This window comes from Myotis yumanensis, unplaced genomic scaffold (genome assembly GCF_028538775.1).
Source record: "Myotis yumanensis isolate MYYU_CA2020_CCGP unplaced genomic scaffold, mMyoYum1.0.hap1 SCAF_10, whole genome shotgun sequence".
Lineage (NCBI taxonomy): Eukaryota > Metazoa > Chordata > Mammalia > Chiroptera > Vespertilionidae > Myotis > Myotis yumanensis.
This window is the reverse complement of record NW_027223761.1, coordinates 4835023-4854028: the sequence shown is the minus strand read 5'-3', so window position 1 is coordinate 4854028 and position 19006 is coordinate 4835023. Positions and strand designations below refer to the sequence as shown.

The 19006-nt window shown below is 62.5% G+C and overlaps 2 protein-coding genes across 4 annotated transcripts; both read left to right on the top strand.

Annotated features, from left to right (window-relative positions):
- Positions 1 to 511: 511 nt before the first annotated feature.
- Positions 512 to 7082, top strand: MEN1 (menin 1). Of its 2 annotated transcripts, none has more exons than XM_070427435.1 (10): positions 512 to 715; positions 1115 to 1575; positions 2478 to 2686; positions 2884 to 3012; positions 3567 to 3607; positions 3687 to 3774; positions 4342 to 4478; positions 4917 to 5052; positions 5485 to 5649; positions 5854 to 7082. In XM_070427435.1, coding segments are annotated over exons 1-10 (1851 nt in total). In that variant the 5' UTR covers positions 512 to 713; the 3' UTR covers positions 6337 to 7082. The 2 variants fall into 2 exon arrangements, with proteins under 2 accessions (XP_070283536.1, XP_070283537.1); XM_070427436.1 differs by having other exon boundaries at positions 512 to 727.
- A 323-nt stretch (positions 7083 to 7405) lies between these two features.
- Positions 7406 to 18320, top strand: MAP4K2 (mitogen-activated protein kinase kinase kinase kinase 2). Of its 2 annotated transcripts, none has more exons than XM_070427434.1 (32): positions 7406 to 7514; positions 7636 to 7693; positions 7922 to 8012; positions 8091 to 8155; positions 8411 to 8466; positions 8795 to 8818; positions 8912 to 8954; positions 9324 to 9396; positions 9476 to 9607; positions 9685 to 9747; positions 10102 to 10183; positions 10275 to 10382; positions 10781 to 10859; positions 11045 to 11103; positions 11674 to 11717; positions 11795 to 11833; positions 11918 to 11951; positions 12075 to 12177; positions 12293 to 12381; positions 12458 to 12499; positions 12576 to 12660; positions 12753 to 12832; positions 12921 to 12981; positions 13067 to 13184; positions 15602 to 15660; positions 15738 to 15841; positions 15960 to 16137; positions 17030 to 17098; positions 17190 to 17276; positions 17469 to 17539; positions 17644 to 17699; positions 17799 to 18320. In XM_070427434.1, exons 1-32 carry the CDS (start codon positions 7419 to 7421, stop codon positions 17884 to 17886), a joined length of 2436 nt encoding a protein of 811 aa, XP_070283535.1. In that variant the 5' UTR covers positions 7406 to 7418; the 3' UTR covers positions 17887 to 18320. The 2 variants fall into 2 exon arrangements, with proteins under 2 accessions (XP_070283535.1, XP_070283534.1); XM_070427433.1 differs by having other exon boundaries at positions 8771 to 8818.
- Positions 18321 to 19006: the final 686 nt, after the last annotated feature.

The following is a 19006-nucleotide window of genomic DNA, read 5'->3' as shown; positions in this document are numbered from 1 at the left end:
TGGAAGGTTTACAATGTGAACGTAAGTACTATCCTATCAAACATGTTGCACCGCAGTTTTGTGTTTTCCTTCAACACTGTGTCCTGTCAAGCCGTTCCAGGACGCACAGAGCTACTTCACGTTCCTAACCTTTGCCCGTTACAAAGAGCTGCGTGGCTCTGTAGACGGATGCGCCTCTGTGCACATGCGCGCGGCTGTTCTCACGGGCAGAGCCGGGGAAGCATCGCCAGGCACCGGGCAGGCTCCCTGACGTGTGGCGGACACTGAGCGGCGTCCGCCCGGGGCGCCTGGGCACCGTCACCCCAGCAGCACTTGGAAGAAGCACCGTGTCCTCGCGTCTGGCCGACACGGCATCAGTAGCTCAAGCGCAGTGACCGCCGAGGACGCGAGGACGCCCGGACGTCTTCCGGACCACATCTCCCAGGATGCCCTGCGGCCCCTCGGCCACCTGGCTGCGTCGAGCGGAGTGACCAATCCCCGAGAAGCTCGGAAAGGCGGTGCCACCTCCACGCCTCACCTACGCCCGGAGCACCCGGAGCGGCGACTACCACTCCCATAAGCCCCGGTGGACGGGCGCCGCTGGCCACCATTTCAAGGCTCCGCAGGGGTGGGCGAGGGCCCGGATCCCGCTTCCCGGCAGGCAGTGCGGCCGCGGGCGGAACTCCATTTCCCAGCAGCCTCCAGGCGGCGGGCGCCGTGGTGCCTTGTGTGGGATGTAAGCGCGGAGGTGGGCGCGGGGGACCGCAGCCAGGACTCTTCTTGGGATTTGGGGGGCTTGGCCAGGGGGTGCCTTTCGGAGGGACTCCAGGGCCCGGGGGTACGGGTGCAGAGAGGCACCGGGGCGGCCATTGGCGGTCCTCAGCGGGGTCCTAGGGGCGCACCCCCATCGGGGCCGTGGCTGCTGGGGCTGTGGGGGACGAGGAGGCCCTACAGCCTGGGCTGAGGGGGTCTCATCGACGCGAGAGCCGAGGGGCGGAGGGCGAAGGGGGTGGGGGCAAGGGAGTGTGTGCGAGTGTGTGTGGCGGGAGGGGGTGGGGGGGGTGGAACCCTAGCGGAGCCTGGGCAGGGGCTCCCTGGCCGAGCCCGCGACTCTCCCCTCCCGGCTCGCCCGCAGGCCGAGGCCCGCCGCCATGGGGCTGAAGGCCGCCCAGAAGACGCTGTTCCCGCTGCGCTCGATCGACGACGTGGTGCGCCTGTTCGCCGCCGAGCTGGGCCGCGAGGAGCCGGACCTGGTGCTCCTCTCCTTGGTTCTGGGCTTCGTGGAACATTTCCTAGCTGTCAACCGCGTCATCCCCACCAACGTGCCCGAGCTCACCTTCCAGCCCAGCCCCGCGCCCGACCCTCCCGGCGGCCTCACCTACTTCCCGGTTGCTGACCTGTCCATCATCGCCGCGCTCTATGCTCGCTTCACCGCCCAGATCCGAGGTGCCGTCGACCTGTCTCTGTACCCCCGGGAGGGGGGCGTCTCCAGCCGAGAGCTGGTGAAGAAGGTCTCCGATGTCATCTGGAACAGCCTCAGCCGCTCCTACTTCAAGGATCGGGCCCATATCCAATCCCTCTTCAGCTTCATCACAGGTTGGAGCCCCACAGGTGGCAAGGGGCACGAGTCGGTCCTGTCCCATCTGACAGCTCGGCCTGCCTCTTCGCAATACGTGGTTTACAGAGCCCTTGTGAGACCTATAAGCCTTACGAGGTGGGGCAGGTGTTGATCCCCCCTTTGCAGAGAGGGGACGTGAGGTGCCAGAGTCACACAAACTGGCAAGACTAGGACTAGACCCCAATCACTCGGCTCCAAATCCATTAACCACCCTTTGCCCCGTCAGCACCTGCACCCCTGCTGTTGAGCAACTATAGGAGTCCTACAGCCCAGCGTGAGGCACAGAGGGCAGCAGCAGATTGGGGGGTGAGGAGCCAAAATCCGGCTGCATTTGGGACGATTAAATGAAGTGTCTCTGAAAGCGATGGCTTAAGGCTCAGGGTTTGCAAAGATCTTTCTTTGCTCAAGCCCAGTTGACTAGCAGTCATGACCCGGAGTGCCGTTTTGGGAAGGAATCAGAGGCTGCTTCTGAGCTTAGCAGGAAAGAGCGCAGAGTTACATTAGGAGTCGTTGCCAGTGGGTGTGTGAAAAAAGAGGATTTAGTCTCTCGGTCCTATTTTTGCCTATTCTGTTGTAACCTGAGAGGCCCAATAAAATGAGGAAATCCTTAACATAAACATATAACGTGGTTGCGGAGAAAGAGAAGTGACAGGGTCCAAGGCTGGGTGGAACTAGGAAGATCCAAGGAGGTCTGTTGTTGGGAGATGTAAAAGGGGAGAGAGAAGGTTTGAACAATCAGAGGAAGGGGATGGAGGAGGGTCTGAGGTTTGGGCACAGGCTGGGAGGTGAGGGTGGGAGGGAACATGGCCAATCACTACCTAGCCCCCTTCCTCCAGCCAGAGCTCAGAGATTCCTCTTTCATTACCTCCCCCTTCCATAGGCACCAAACTGGACAGCTCCGGTGTGGCCTTTGCTGTGGTGGGGGCCTGCCAGGCTCTGGGTCTCCGGGACGTCCACCTGGCCCTGTCTGAGGACCACGCCTGGGTTGTGTTTGGGCCCAATGGAGAGCAGACAGCTGAGGTCACCTGGCATGGCAAGGGCAATGAGGACCGAAGGGGCCAGACAGTCAACGCGGGTGTGGCTGAGCGGGTATTGCCTCCTCCCCCTACTCCCTTCACACTCCCAGCCCAAGCCGCCCACGGGGCTGTGCTTTCCTGAGCCCCTCTCCTTATCGCCACCCAAACATGTCAGGACGGGGACACAGAAGGGCCCCTTTCCTGGCGGCCATTCCCTGGAGCAGGCACAGGTGGGGCATCATGAGCCATCTGGTCTTGTCCTCTCCCAAGAGCTGGCTGTACCTGAAAGGATCATACATGCGCTGTGACCGCAAGATGGAGGTGGCATTTATGGTGTGCGCCATCAACCCTTCCATTGACCTGCACACGGACTCCCTGGAGCTGCTGCAGCTGCAACAGGTATATGCCTGTGGGAACCTGGGCAGCTGCAGCAGGTGAGGTGTGGCCATGGGGCCCTGAGCAGGGGCACTTTTCCTCCCCCTTTTTTTTGGTTAATTCTCACGTTGATTATTAGAGAGAGTGGAAGGGTAGGGGAGGGACAGAGAAACATTGATGTGCAAGAGACACATGGATTGGTTGCCTCCCTCACTCCCCTTGATCAGAGCCAGGGAGCAAGTCTGCAACCGGGGTAAGTGCCCTTGACTGGAATTGAACCCGAGACCCTTCAGTCCCTGGGCCAACGCTCTATCCACTGAATCAAACTGGCTAGGGCTCAACTTCCCCTTTTGCAACACGGTTAACAATTCCTGGCCCAGTCTTTCCCAGGGCTCTGGGGAGATTGGTGTTAAGACATGAAAGGACTTTGACTCCAGTAAGGGGCTGGTTTCTAAATTCTGGCCTTTCCTATCTGGTGGGAGAGCCCTGCTGGTGTTGGACGCCACTTTGCCTGGTAGACGGAGGACTTCTCAACCCCCACCCCTCCCCAGCTCACATTTCTCTCTTTTGGCCTCTAGAAACTGCTCTGGCTGCTCTATGACCTGGGACATCTGGAAAGGTCAGTAGGGGGAAGTGGCCAGGCTGGGCCTTCGGGGCCGGGTGGCTAGGTGGAGCCTGGACTCATGAACTTTTCCCAGGTACCCCATGGCGCTGGGGAACCTGGCAGATCTGGAGGAGCTGGAGCCCACCCCTGGCCGGCCAGACCCACTCACCCTTTACCACAAGGTGGGGATATCTCGGGAGGGTACAGAAGGGAGACCCAATAGTGGCTGGGGTTCCCTTCTACCTGGGAATTGGGAGGAGGCACATGAGAGAAGAACTTGGTGTGTATTGGGCGTTAGCACCCATTTTGTATTTACCACGTACATATTCAGTGCTGTCTGCCTCATTGTCCCTCCTGGAGTATAACAGATGTCAAATGTGGGAGCATTGAGGAGGGGGTGTTAACTTGGTGGGAGTGGAGGTAGAAGGGACAGTGGGCTGGGCTTGGAAGGCTTTGGTGTTTGTGTAGGAGTGTGTGGGAAAGCCTGGGAAAGGGAATGCCCTGAGCTTGAAGGACAGACCCTCCCCTTCCCTAGGCTTTGTTCTGCATTCTGGCCCAGGCCTCACCAGGCAGCCTTGCAGACATGGGAGGAGCCAATGGTAGAGCGGATGGCAGGGGGTAGAGGTGGAACTGGAGATGGGACTCTGGGCTCTTGGCTATTTCGCATTCTGGTGTGATCTGATGGGACATTCCTGCCAAACAGTACAGCTGGGGGTTGCCTCCCTGAGGGCCCTCTGCTCTATCCCTAGGGCATTGCCTCAGCCAAGACTTACTACCGGGATGAGCACATCTACCCCTACATGTACCTGGCTGGCTACCACTGTCGCAACCGCAATGTTCGTGAAGCCCTCCAGGCCTGGGCCGACACGGCCACTGTCATCCAGGAGTGAGGATCCTTCACCCCCGACCTGTCCCACTAGGGCCTTAGCCCATCCTTTCTTCCTCTTTCGCCCAATTTCCACTCATCCTTATCCAGGAGTGAGGCCTGGGTCCCAAGCCCTCTCCCTTCCTCTAGTCTGGGCAGCCAAGGCTACCATCACCCAGGAGGTGGGGATCCCTAATGAGAGCCCCACGCCTTTCCCTCCCTCCCCTCTCCTCCTAATTGCCAGCCACCATCCAGCAGCAAACCCTGCCCCCTGCCCATGCCCCCTCCTCACTCTGGCTCTGGGCTGATACAGACACCGTGATTTCGGAGTGAGGACCCCAGCCCCTCACCCAGTCCCTAGATGATCAAAGGGAAAGAAGCCTGGGCTCCATCCCCCCCCCCAGACCCCAGGGGTTCCCAGCATGGTTGGGGCCCCACGGTGCCCTCCTGCTCCCACAGCTACAACTACTGCCGGGAAGACGAGGAAATCTACAAGGAGTTCTTTGAAGTAGCCAATGATGTCATCCCCAACCTGCTGAAGGAGGCAGCTAGCCTGCTGGAGGCTGGCGAGGAGCGGCCGGGGGAGCAGACCCAGGTGAAGGGCTCCCCCTGTGCCCACCTTCCCACCTGGTCAGGGCTCCGAGTTGCAGGACATGGGACTGCTGCCCACGGCGGGGGCTGAGTGAGGAAGGTGGCCCAGCACACAGAGCAGCCAGGGTTTGAGGGAGCTGAGGGTATCTTGGGGGTTTCTACTCCATTCCTTCAGGTAAATGGGGTGAAGCCCATCTCTTTCATGCCAAGACTTCGTATTCAGTTGAGGGGGGTGGGATGGAGGTAAGGGGCGGTTCCCTCTTTTCTCTGAGTCCTGGCTAAGAACTGGTTCTATAAAAGGAAGGCGGCTCTGAGAATTCTCCCACGATGCTCACCTCTTATGGAGCCAGGACTCTGCTTAGATGAGCGGCCTGGCCGAGCCTCTGATACAGGGTATAAGGGCTTCTCATCTGTGCCTGCTTTCCCCCTTGCCCAGGGCACCCAGAGCCAGGGCTCTGCCCTCCAGGACCCAGAGTGCTTCGCCCATCTGCTCCGGTTCTACGATGGCATCTGCAAATGGGAAGAAGGCAGCCCCACGCCGGTGCTGCACGTGGGCTGGGCCACCTTCCTTGTGCAGTCCCTGGGGCGTTTCGAAGGACAGGTGAGGGCAGCTGTGCAGGGGTCTGAGGAGGACGGGTGGTGACGGCAGCTGCAGAGGAGCCAGAGCCTGGGTGGCCCTGAAGGGGATCTGCTCCTCCTCTGGGTGCATGCGACAGGCCTCAACCTGCTGGCCGAGGCTGGGTCCTGGGGATCCAGCCACTGGGTTGCAACCTTGCTCTCAGCTCGCTCTCCCTACCCGGCCCAGGTGCGGCAGAAGGTGCGGATAGTGAGCCGGGAGTCAGAGGCCGCCGAGGCCGAGGAGCCCTGGGGCGAGGAAGCCCGGGAAGGCCGGCGGCGAGGCCCGCGGCGGGAGTCCAAGCCCGAGGAGCCCCCGCCGCCCAAGAAGCCGGCGCTGGACAAGGGCCCGGGCGCGGGGCAGGGCATGGTACCGGGACCCCCCCGGAAGCCCCCAGGAACGGTCCTGAACAATGCCCGCGGCCCCGAAGGCGGCAGCACGGCTCCGGCGCCTGCGCCGGCCGCGTCGCCGCCGCCAGAGGGTCCGGTGCTCACTTTCCAGAGCGAGAAGATGAAGGGCATGAAGGAGCTGCTGGTGGCCACCAAGATCAACTCGAGCGCCATCAAGCTGCAGCTCACCGCGCAGTCGCAAGTGCAGATGAAGAAGCAGAAGGTGTCTACGCCCAGCGACTACACGCTGTCCTTCCTCAAGCGGCAGCGCAAGGGCCTCTGAACGGCACCCCGGGACTCGCAGCCAGTCCGGGGGCCGGTCCTCAGTCCCCATCGAGGCCCCGCCCAGCTCCCTCCGCCCCAGCCAATGGGGCCGCGGCCCGGCCTCCGGGCCCCACCCCTACCCGGAACCGGGGCTCGGTCCGGACCCAGAGTCAGACTCTACCCCGCGCTCGGCATTGGAACGGCATTGGAACGTAGAACCCGTCCCCAGCCTCCCAGCTGGCGATGGAAGCTTCGCGGGTCCCCATAAGGCCCCACCTCAGACCGCGGTTCCGGCCGCAGCCTGACCAGTGCGCTCTGGGCCGCCCTCGCCGGGGGCTGAAGTTTCACCCCGCAGTCCGGACGCGCAGGTCCCGCCTCCTGCCCCGGGACCTAGGACCCGACCCGGCTCGGAGAGCGTTTCCGCACTAAGAATTCTGTCCCTCGGAACCCAAGCCCCGACCCCACAGAATGAAGAAGGGGCGCTCCCAGGATTTGGAGCTCCCAGCTCCCCCGCTCCCTCTCCCACGAGTCGGGGACTCACTCCTCCAGCCTGTGAATCCCGAGCTCCGCCCCTTCCCACCCACGGGCTCCAGATGAGAGCAGCCCCCTCCTCCGACCCTCGGAACCCTCCCTGGGCCCGGCCGTCGCGGGGGACCCCGGGGGGCATCTGCGGGGCTTGCCAGTGGGTGAGGGGAGCCTGACCTCTGTTTTGTACATAGATTTATTTTTCAGTTCCAAGGAAGATGAATACATTTTGTTAAAAAAAAGAGTACATGTCTCTTTCATTTGGGAATTGGGGGGTGGGGGTGGATGCCCTCTCTTTCCTCTGCCTTCGGGCTCGCCTCCTGTAGGACGCAGGGACCGGCGGCTCCGCGGGCTTCGGGGCTTCCCCTTCCTGCCGAGGGCCTGTCCCGCGGGCGCCTCCTCCCGGCCGGGCGGCGGGGCATCCCCTGCCTGGCCCCGCCCCAGGCCCCGGCCCCGCCCCAGCGGCCTCCGAGCCACCCGCGCCCGCCCCGCCCCGCCCCGCGCCGCCCCGCGCCGGCTCCGGCTCCGGCTCCGCAGCTCGCGTCCTCCCGCCCGCCGGCCCGCCGGCGCCGGGCCATGGCGCTGCTGCGGGACGTGTCGCTGCAGGACCCGCGGGACCGCTTCGAGCTGCTGCAGCGTGTGGGGTCCGGGACCTACGGCGACGTCTACAAGGTGCGCCGGCGGCTGGACGGGCGGGGGAGCGGCGAGGAGGTAGCCCGCTCCGCGCCCGCGCGGGATCCGGCCCCCAGCCCCGCCCCCTCCTCATCCCGCGGCTCCCACTCTGTCCCATTAGGCCCGCGACACCGTCACGTCCGAACTGGCCGCGGTCAAGATAGTCAAGCTGGACCCAGGTGAGGGCCGGGCCGGGCCTCCGCGGGAGGAAGGGCAGGGAGCCTGGCGCGAGGGGCGGAGAGTTGACACTTCGGAGGCCCGCTGAGAGGCAGTGCCCGGGGGTGGTGTCCCCGGCACCTGTCTGGCCGGAGGGAGGCAGAACTCAGGGGTCCTTTGAAGATGAGGGCGCTGAGTTAGGGCGACGCCTCTGAGCTTCTCCCCCACCCCCAATGCCCTGTGCTCCCCAGGGGACGACATCAGCTCCCTCCAGCAGGAAATCACTATCCTGCGTGAGTGCCACCACCCCAACGTGGTGGCCTACATTGGCAGTTATCTCAGGTGAGGCTGCGCCCCTGCCCACCCCCAGGCAGCCCCGTGTGGCCCTGCCCTGTGCCCACCGGCGCTGTGTTCCCCCAGGAATGACCGCCTGTGGATCTGCATGGAGTTCTGCGGCGGGGGCTCCCTGCAGGAGATTTACCATGGTGAGGGCTCGGGCTGCTGCTGCTGCTGCTGCTTTTCGTCCACAGTCTACGTCCCCCCTCACCCCCAACCTGTGGCAGGAGGGGCGAGCTGGGGCCCAAGGCTCCTCCTGGCTGGCTGTGTGACCTTGAGAGAAATAACTGCCTTTCCCTGGGCTCCATGTCCCAGACCGCCTGTGGCTTCCTTGAGGGAGGGTGGCCTGGGAGGGTCAGCAGATCCCCCAGACCTCCATGCTAGCTCTTACCCTTCCGTTTCAGCCACTGGGCCCCTGGAGGAACGGCAGATTGCCTACGTCTGCCGAGAGGCACTGAAGGTAGCTAGGCCCATAAGGCTGCTCGCACCCCAATGCCCAGGAGCTGTGGGCAGGGAGCCCAGCTGGCCAGTGTGGGGGGTGGAGTGCCTCAGGCAGGGCTGGCGTGAGGGGCGGTGGGTCCTGGGAGAAGGGGCCCCAACCCTGTTGCCGGAAGCAGCCCATTTCCCTCTTGGCTCAGTCACTTCCTGTTTGGGGAGAGGGGAGGAGGAAGCGGCTTGGGTGGGGGGCCCCGTCCTCAGAGAGAGCTCAGGAAAGGTGGGATGTTGCTGGGTAGCTGCTCTCAGGGGCTCTTCTTGGTCCCCAGGGGCTGCACCACTTGCATTCTCAGGGGAAGATCCACAGAGATATCAAGGTAGGGGTCTGGCCTTGGGCACTGGGGGTGGGAGGAGGGAGGAGGAGGCTCTGGGGAGCTCCAGATGGGATCCTCTGGTCTCCTTTCCTGCAGGGCGCCAACCTGCTCCTCACCCTCCAGGGAGATGTCAAGCTGGGTCAGTACCCCGGGGACACGATCAGGGTGAGGGTTTTGTGGGAGCTGCGTTCAGGTGCTGGGTGTCCTCGGGCAAGTCACTTTCCAGCTTGGGCCTCAACGGCCCCATTGAGAAAAGTGGAAGAGTCTTCCCTTCCTACTCCAAGCTGATGTGGTTGGGTCGGCATGGAGTCCAACGTGTGGCCTGGCACTTGGTCAGTGACTGAAGGCGGTTGGCCCTTCCCAGGAGGGGGCCCTGGCCTTGGCAGCTGTAGCTGAACCTGGTCTGCCTGTTGTCTGAACCCGCCAGCTGCATCCTGAGTCTGAGCCGTAGAGGTGGGTGGGGCGTGGCAGCCAGAGGGCGGGTTCCAGGAGCTCTTTCTCCCTGCAGCTGACTTTGGGGTGTCGGGCGAGCTGACGGCATCTGTGGCCAAGAGGAGGTCTTTCATTGGGACTCCGTACTGGTGAGGCTGCGTCTCGGGCTGAGGAGGTAGGGGCCACAGGTGGGGCACCCGGCCATCCCATCTGTGACCCCACCTCTAGGATGGCCCCCGAGGTGGCCGCTGTGGAGCGCAAAGGTGGCTACAACGAGCTGTGTGACGTCTGGGCCCTGGGCATCACGGCCATTGAGCTGGGCGAGCTGCAGCCCCCTCTGTTCCACCTGCACCCCATGAGGTCAGCTGAACACTTGCCCCTTGCCTGACCCCTGGGGCCCCGTTGACCCCCAGCTCCTGACCTTTTGTTGTCCGTAGGGCCTTGATGCTCATGTCCAAGAGCAGTTTCCAGCCGCCCAAGCTGAGGGACAAGACTCGCTGGTGAGGCCCGTGTTCCTCGCTGGGCCCCCCTTTTCAGTCAGTCCTCAGGGGAGTAGAAGAGCCATCTGCCAACTCCCAGGGCGCAGCCTCAAGAGCCCTGCCCTCTGGTATTCTGCAGACCATCCGTGGGAGGGGCCTGGGGCGCATCTCGGGGCCATGGCTGGTGTGGACGTGGTTGTTCATGGAGGAGCTTCCATGTCGCAACAGCAGTATTGCTCAGCCCGGCTGCCCCTGGCCTCGGGCTGGCCTTTTGTGGCAGGCCCAGCAGACTCCTCTGGGGTGGCAGCCGGGGGCAGTTGGCAGGATGCCCTGCCTGAGGGCTGACCTGGGTCTGGGGGCTCTTGTGCCCACTAGGACCCAGAATTTCCACCACTTCCTCAAGCTGGCCTTGACCAAGAACCCCAAGAAGAGGCCAACAGCAGAGAAGCTTCTACAGGTGGGAGGCAGGGGGTGGGGGCAGGGGCTCAATGCTTGAAAGCAGGGGCCTGGGGGCCAGAGACCAACCTGAGCCCCCCTCAATCCTCCAGCACCCATTCACAACGCAACAGCTCCCCCGGGCTCTCCTCACCCAGCTGTTGGACAAGGCCAATGACCCCCACCTGGGCGCCCTCTCCCCGGAGGACTGTGACCTGGAGGTGCGTGGGGCTGGGGAAGGGAGTCTTGGCCCGGCCTGGTTGTAGGGAGTACGGAGGTGACACAGGCCAAGGTCCCTTTAACTGGAATATTTCCAGCATAAGGAGCTTCCCTCCAGGTGAGCCACCCACTGGGAATCTTCCCTGAGCCGGCCGTGCCTCCTGTACTGACCCTTGGTGGGTGCCCGCCCTTGACCCAGGCTGACCACGACCCTGGCTCGGCCATCTGCTCTCTGTGTGATCTTTGGCCAGTTATTTGCCTCTGTGTGCTGGTTTTCTCAATTATGGAGTGAAGGTGCCATTTAATATCATGATGATCTACAGAGTCTGTGTGTAAAGCACGTTGGAGGTGGGGCGAGGTGAGTGCCGGGTGTGTGTCCACTGTTTGTGTTCTTTCTTAGACGTACGACATGTTTCCAGACACCATTCACTCCCGGGGCCAGCACGGCCAGGCTGAGCGGACCCCCTCAGAGATCCAGTGTAAGTCGGGGAAGGGGCTGTGTGTGAATTTGGGGGGCATGTGTGTGGATTTTCTGGGGGGCTGTGTGTGGATTTGGGGGGCATGTGTGTGGATTTTCTAGGGGGCTGGCAGTGTGAGTGATTTTGGTATGCATGTGAGGGTAAGTCTTCATTCCCCCCTAATCTACGTACACTGGGCACCCCAGTTCACCAGGTGAAGTTTGGCGCCCCACGCAGGAAGGAAACGGACCCACTACCTGAGCCGGTGAGGCTGGCTGTGCGGGAGGGGGTGCAGGGGTGGGCTGGGTGCTGTGCTGGAGGGCGAGCACCTCATCAAAGGGTCTTTGAATCGCTGGCCCTTGGGCCTGGGGAAGCTGTCCAAGCAGGTTTGTCCCACCCAGGGACATGGGGGGCTGGGGGCTCCTTCCAGCGCCAAGTCCTGGACAGTCATCTGGAATGTGGCGAGGTGACCACACACGGCCGAGCCCCCACCCTCCCTTTCAGCACAGTTCTCTCTGCCTTGATCTCTGCCTGTCACTGGCTGCCTGACTCACGTCTCTGCTGCCTCGCTGTCTCTCGTTATCAGCATCTCCTCACTCGCACAGTCTGTCTCTCTCTGCCTGGCTCTCTGGCGTCTCTGTCTCATTCTCCGCTGTTTGTCTGCCTCTTTCACAATCTCATTGCCTCTCATTGTCTTCCTGTCTCTCTCACAAGCCTCTCGCCTATTGCCGTCTCACTTTCCATCTGTCTTCTCTCTCTCCCACAGCCTCTTGATCACCCTCTCACATTGCCTTTCTGTCTCTCTCCCCATCTTCCTGCCTCGGTTTCCCCACAGTGGGAAGAGGAGTGGACCCTGCTGGGCAAGGAGGAGCTGAGCGGGTGAGTGAGGGAGGGAAGCTGCCGGAGAGGGCGGGGGCGCAGGGCAGGCTGCACCCTGACCGTCCCCTCCCTGCCAGGAGCCTGCTGCAGTCAGTCCAGGAGGCCCTGGAGGAAAGGTGAGGGCTGGGCCTGGAGGCGAGGGGCAGCCGGGCGGCCCAGTCACAGCTCACATCTCATTTCCCTCTGATTTGCCCGCCTAGGAGCCTGACCATCCGGCCAGCCTTGGAACTCCAGGTGCGGGCGGAGGGAAGCTGGAGCTGGGGTGGGGACAGTGCTGTCGAGGGTGCAGCTGGGATGGGACCAGTTTACAAGGTGACCTGCTAACAGCTGGGCTGGGCCCCCGGACCCTCCCCCCAGGAACTGGACTCTCCAGACGATGCCGTAGGAACCATCAAGCGGGTCCCGTTGGGGCCAGCCCCACATGAGCCTCCAGCTGAGGACTCTCTGTCCAGCCCCCCAGGTGAGTCCCAGGCTCGGGGGACCAGGAAGCAGGCCCAGGGCGGGAGGGTGGGGGGCAGGAGAGGGCCTGGTGGGGGAGGCTGGGCCTGGAATGTACCCTGGGTCTGTGCTTGCAGGAACCCCACCCCGACCTCTCTCGGGCTCGGACAGCCCCCCGCCTCTCCCCACCTCCTGGGCCACCATGAAGCACCAGGAGGATCCTGAGGTGAGGGGGCCGCAGAGGGACTGGGGAGATGGGAGGCCACGGGGGCACCTCGTCCTGACTCCGCCTTCCCTCCCAGAGATCGGCTTGCCATGGGCTGCCCCCGACCCCCAAGGTGCACGTAAGTGTCTGCCCGCCGCCTGCAGCCCCACCACCCGCTGCTCGGAGCTTCCTTACCAGCCTCTTGCCTCCCCCAGATGGGTGCCTGCTTCTCCAAGGTCTTCAATGGCTGCCCCCTGCGGATCCATGCTGCTGTCACCTGGATTCACCCTGGCACCCGGGGTAGGCCGGGGGCGGGCAGGACCAGGAGCCAGGGAACCCCCCGCTTGGGCCAGGGCTCCCGACTGACCTCTGACCCTGTACTCAAACCGCAGATCAGTTCCTGGTGGTGGGGGCCGAGGAAGGCATCTACACCCTCAACCTGCACGAGCTACACGAGGACACCCTGGAGAAGGTGAGGCCCGGCTGGCTGCGGAGGGCGGAGGGCCTTGGGGGGCCTGGGGTGCTGACCGCCTGTCCATCTGTCGCTCTGTGGCCTGCAGCTGATCTCACACCGCTGCGCCTGGCTCTACTGTGTGAACAATGTGCTGCTGTCACTCTCAGGTACACATTGGAGCAGGTGGAGGGGGGGGCAGGCAGGGGGACACCCTGCCCGCCTGCGCTCTGAGCCCCCCTCCCTCCTTGGCAGGGAAATCCACGCACATCTGGTCCCACGACCTCCCGGGCCTATTTGAGCAGCGGCGACTGCAGCAACAGGTTCCCCTCTCCATCCCCACCAACCGCCTCACCCAGCGCATCATCCCCAGGTTGGGGACCCCAGGGGTGCAGGGGAGAGGGGCATAGCGGGGAGGCAGTGGGGCAGAGCCAGAGTTGGACTCTGGCCGTGCTTGTCCCTGGGACCTTAGATCTCAGACCTGCTGTGATCTTAGACCTGTCACTTTGCCTCTCTGAGCCCATTTCCTCATCTGTCAATGCACTGAGAGCCTCCCCTCCCCTGACCCCAGGCCTGTTGGCAGGCGAGAAGGAAGTAGTGGATGTGAAATTGCTTTGCCGATCGTGGGAGCTGTGGTTCTTAGGATGTGGGGCAAACGTTTACTGAGCACTTAGTACACGCTAGGACTAGGTCTGAGGCTGGGCTTGGAGACTACGATCAAATGAGCCAGTCTTTGGGACTCAGTACCTGACACTGAGCTGAACTGGGGGTGGGGGTGGGGAGGTTGGAAGGGGCCGGGAGGCCTCAGAGAGGGCAGGTGAGCTCATGGCGTTTGGAAGTGCACAGAGGTCTTCCCTGCACAGGGAAGAGCAAGTGCGAATGCGGTCGGGCCAGGAGGTATGAGGTGTTGGGCCTTTGGGAGGCAGGTGGAGTGGCCTGAGAGGGAGCTGCACAGGTGGCAGGGGGCAGCTCCCTTCGATGCCAGGCCCAGGATCTGAGCTCTGTCCAACGGGCAGCAGTGCTGTGAGCATTTTAGAAGGACCCCTCTGTATGTCAGAGGGAGATGACCTAGAAGGGCCCTGTGGCCACAGTGAGGCCCTTGGCTTTGACTCAGAGCTGCCCGAGGGCCGCTGCGGAGCTGTGTGCGCCGAGTCTTTACGGAATTGCTCCAGCTGTTGTGTTGAGAATAGACCGGAGGGGATGAGGGTGGAAGCAGGAGACCTGTCAGAATCAGATGGGAGATGGCGGCTTGGGTTGGGGGAGCAGGGAAAGAAGTGATAAACAGTTGGATTCTGGCTTTAATTTGGAAGTTGAACCAATGGGATTTCCTGACAATTGGTGGATGGAAGAGAAAGAGGAGGCAAGGTTCCTGGCCGGGCAACGGAAGGATGGAGCTGTCAGCAGCTGTGGGTGGAGCAGAGCTCCATGTTGTCACACTGAGTTTGAGACATGCAAGCAGGACCTCTGTCAGCTGTTGGCTGAGTGAGGTGGAGGCTCGAGGGGGTGGCCGGGCTGTGGGCGTAGCTGTTCTTATGACCAGGTGGTGGTGGACGCCTGTGGGCCAGGCGGGGAGGCCAGGCCAGTGGCTCCACAGCTGGGGAGATGCCCTGCCTGCAGCGGACTCGCGCCAGGACCACATCTGCAGCCCCGGCCTCGGGGCTTCCTGAGCTCAGTCCCCAAGCCAGTCTTTGCTTTGGCCCAGGACCTACAGGAAACAGGCCCATGAGAGCCTGTGTCACAGGCAGCTTGGGGGGGGAGGGGGTGTTTGGGAAATCACGGAGTCCCAGTGTCCATTTCAGATGTAAAGAGCGGAGAACCAGAATGGCTTTGGAGGAAAAAAATCAAACACAGAAACATCTGCTGAAGGCCAGTTGGGGAAGAGAGCGGGAGGAACAAGGGGAGAGAGAGGAGTGAGGACAGGGGCAGAGAAAGACAGACAGACAGGCAGGCGTTGGCTTCCTCGGCGGGGCCCACATCCTGGCAGAGGGCAGACAGGGCTGGGGTCCCTGGGAGGTGGTGGCAGCACTGCTGATGTGTAGCCCTGTTCCCCAGAGAAAGATACAGGCTCAGAAAGTCCCTTAGGGGCTTAGGGGACAGACAGTAACCAAGGCAAGGACCCCACTTCTTCCCGGGCACCGAGGTGAGCCAGCACTGGCCGCCCAGGGCCGTGGGCTCAGCTAAAACAGCTGGGGGCAGGTCTTTTGCCTTTTCCCTGCCAGTCTTCGTCGCTCGGCCCGTTGGCTCATCCATGACCCGGGTCCTGTGGGGCCGGGATGGGATGTGAGCACTGGCTGCCTAGTGGAGCTGGAGCTGCATCGTCTCTTCGTTCATTTCTCCGTTTCCAGTGATTGGAAATAGGTGGGAAAGTAGTAACACGGGGTGATAACAGCTAGCCCTGTGTGAGTGCATGAGATAGGCCAGGCTCTGCTGTGTGAACCCACGGAATTCTCACTGGGAGCCTACGAGGAGGGTGGCCCGTCATCCCATTCTACAGATGAGGAAATCGAGGCATGGGGAGGCGAAGTGACTTGCTCAAAGTCACACAGTTAGAGGTAATCCTGAGATCTGAACCCCTGGACTGGACGGACATTCCAGGCTGTAGAGGTGGGTGCTGCAGCCATGAGACCGGCTTCCGCCCCCGTGCCTCTCACAGCTGTGGCTCACAGCAAGTCGCTGTGCCTCTCTGAGCCCGAGTCTCTTCCCTGTAAGGCAGAGAAGATGACAGTACCCACCTCTTGGGGCTCTGTCGGGCCTCACCTATGATGTGTGCCCTGGTTGTCACCCCTACAGACGCTTTGCCCTGTCCACCAAGATTCCTGACACCAAAGGCTGCCTGCAGTGTCGTGTGGGTAAGAGCTGGGCTGGACGGACTGGGAAGGGGTTTGGGTGCGGGCCCAGCCATGCCCACCGCCTGCCCCTCTTGCAGTGCGGAACCCCTACACCAGCAGCACCTTCCTGCTGGCTGCCCTGCCCGCCAGCCTGCTCCTGCTGCAGTGGTACGAGCCGCTACAGAAGTTCCTGCTGCTGAAGGTGTGGGGCGGGGGGCTGGGGGAACAGGATGAGGAGGGGGAGGCCAAGGGGACCCTCCAGCAGGGGACAGGGGGTCTGGGGGAAGAAATAAAGACCTGAGCACCCCTGCTGCCCCCAGAACTTCTCCAGCCCCTTGCCCAGCCCAGCAGGGATGCTGGAGCCGCTGGTCCTGGATGGGAAGGAGCTACCGCAGGTGTGTGTGGGGGCCGAGGGCCCTGAGGGGCCTGGCTGCCGTGTCCTGTTCCATGTGCTGCCCCTGGAGGCCGGCCTGACACCTGACGTGCTCATACCACCCGGTAAGCGGGAGGGGAGGGCTGGGCGGGTGTGTGTGTGTCTCTCTCCACGGAAATCTGAGGGCCCTGAGCGCCCAGCCTCCCTGCAGCTGGGCTCCCTAAAAGATGTCCTTACCAGTGGTTCTCAACCTTCTGGCCCTTTAAATACAGTTCCTCATGTTGTGACCCAACCATAAAATTATTTTTGTTGCTATTTCATAACTGTAATGTTGCTATTGTTATGAATCGTAATGTAAGTATCTGAGTATCTGATATGCAGGATGGTCTTAGGCGACCCCTGTGAAAGGGTTGTTCGACCGCCAAAGGGGTCGCGACCCACAGATTGAGAACCGCTGCCTTAGACCAAAGGGCTTGGCAGCTAAGAAAAAACTGACCAACGCTGCAGGCGCTGCAGGCACAGACCAACCGGGCAAGTTGGCTCAGAGGCTCCATTCTGAGCAAGGAAGCAGGACACGTGTGGGGGCAGCTCCTGGGAGCAGAGTGGGTGGCAGTGGGCAGAGGAGGAGGAAGGTGCCCTGAACGGAGGCCCTGCTGTGTCCCAGGCTCCGAGCCAGGGGTCTAACGCACAGGATTTCATTCTCGATCCCCACAACAGCCCTGCAAGGTTGGCATCTTCATGCCTGTGTTATGGATGAGGAGACCTAGGCTCAGAGATTCAAGGTCACACAGCAACTGAGTCCCAGAGCCTGGTTCTCCTGACTCCAGAGCCCCACCCTCCCCACTGCCTCTCTGAGCCTCCGTTCCCCAGCTGTGCAGGGAGGTTAGGCATCCTGACCTCCCGGGTTGTACGAATGAAATGCACTCGTGGCCAAGGGCTGGCTGAGACTGTCCCCCATGTCCTCCTGTCGGGGCCACGGCAGGGTTGGTGGCTCATGTCTCCCTTCTCTGCCTACAGAGGGGCTCCCAGGCTCGGCCCAGCAGGTGGTCCAGGTGGACAGGGACACAGTTCTCGTCTGCTTTGACCGTGAGTGCCCTGGGGTTAGGGCTTCGGACAGGGGAGGCGGGGTGGTGAGGGAGCCACCCCATCCCCGCCCACCAGCCCTCACCCTGTGCAGGCTGCGTGCGGATTGTCAACCTGCTGGGCGAGCCTACGGCCACACTGGCTCCTGTGCTGACCTTCGACTTCCCCATTGAGACTGTGGGTGAGTGAGCCAGACAGAGGTGGGGGCTGGAGTACCCCCGGCCTTCCAGCTGGCACCAGGGCAAGGAGTCAGGTGCCCTAGCCCCTCTTAAGGGTGATCCTGGTCATCTGCGGTCCTCGAGGACCCCTCTGCCTGGGGAAGCCCCCATCTTCAGGGCAGGCCCAGGGCTGATGGCAGCCCGGCCCCTCCCAGTGTGTCTGCAGGACAGCGTGCTGGCCTTCTGGAGCCACGGGATGCAAGGCCGCAGCCTGGACACCAACGAGGTGAGTGGGACTCAGGAGCCAAACCTGGCTGCCCTTGACCCAGTTGTGTCCACCTCTTAGGAGGGGACCCGTCGGAGTGGCCTCAGTGTCCGTTTTCTTCCCAGGTGACCCAGGAGATCACAGATGAGACGAGGGTCTTCCGAGTGCTTGGGGCCCACAGGTAGGACATGGCGCTTGACCTCCCATTCGGAGGCCTGAGGCCAGGTGGCCGTGCCCACATGTCTTCTGCCCGGCTCACCTCCGCTTCTCTCGCCTCCAGAGACATCATCCTGGAGAGCATTCCCACCGACAACCCCGGGGCTCACAGCAACCTCTACATCCTCACCGGCCATCAGAGCAGCTACTGAACAGTGCAGGCCTAGCCAGTGGCACCCCCTCCCATGCCTTAGCTGCAGTCCATTTAGACAGAGGGGCCCCTCCGAGGTCAGCGGAGCCCAGGCCCCCAGCTCTGCTGGGCTGAAGGGCAGAAGTAATCCTGAGAAGTTTGGGGGCTGCGGAGGGGAGGAGCGCCCCTCCCTCACCCCTGCAATAACTGGACCAGAGGAAGCTGCTGTCACCTCCCCGTCCCCGTCCCCCCCCCCAGCAGCCCAGGTCCTAGTGCCCGTGGCAGAGGCCCTGGGTCGGGTGGGGGCAGGCCCTGGACGATCCATTCCATGTTGTACCACATTTCCTTTCCATTCTTCCTGCCGAGAGCCTGCCCCTGCCCCTGCCCCTGCCCCGTCCTGGGAACATAATATTTAAAAGAGAGAACTATATTGGTATTAAAGCTGGTTTGACTTTATTCCACTGGTCCTTGTGGGTCAGGGGGACCTAAGCCATGGCCTCACTTCCCTCCTCCTCCTCCCTCCCTCCAGCACGTCTTTCTGTGGCACCAGGTGCTGGGGGTGCACCATGGAAGGGCAGGCCGCCCGTGTTGTGGTGGCTCCCTCATGGGGGTGCAGGCATCAGTGACAGGGCGGCCATGGTTCCCACTGGGCCTCTTGGGCACTGTCTCTCTGGGCGCCCTTGCTCAGGATGAGCCCTCAGCTTTGGGTGTGACCAAGGAGTCATGTAGGTGGGAGGCCCCTGGACAAAGGGACTCTCATCCGGAGCAGCCCTGCCCCATGTAGGCTCTCACCAGGCAGCCAGGGGCCGGGAGGGGCCGGCCAAGGGCTGCTCCACCCAGCCCTGGGGAGGCCTATGGAGCCAGCCTGCCATGACCTGCATTTCCTGCCCAGGCCTGGGGCTGCCACCCTGCCTCCCACCTGTTGCCTGGGTATCGTGTGCTTGGTCAGGCCAGACCTACGGAGTGTGAGCACCATCATCAAGCCAGACTTTGGTGAGATCAGCCAGTGTCCATTAACAAGTATTCCCAGAGGGCCTTCTCGGTGCCAGGCCCTGGGCTCACAGAGGGGCCACCACCAACTGGGGGCCAGCCCCCGTGAGGGGGGCTGTCCTTGCTGGAGCCTGCATCTCGAGGCCACACCC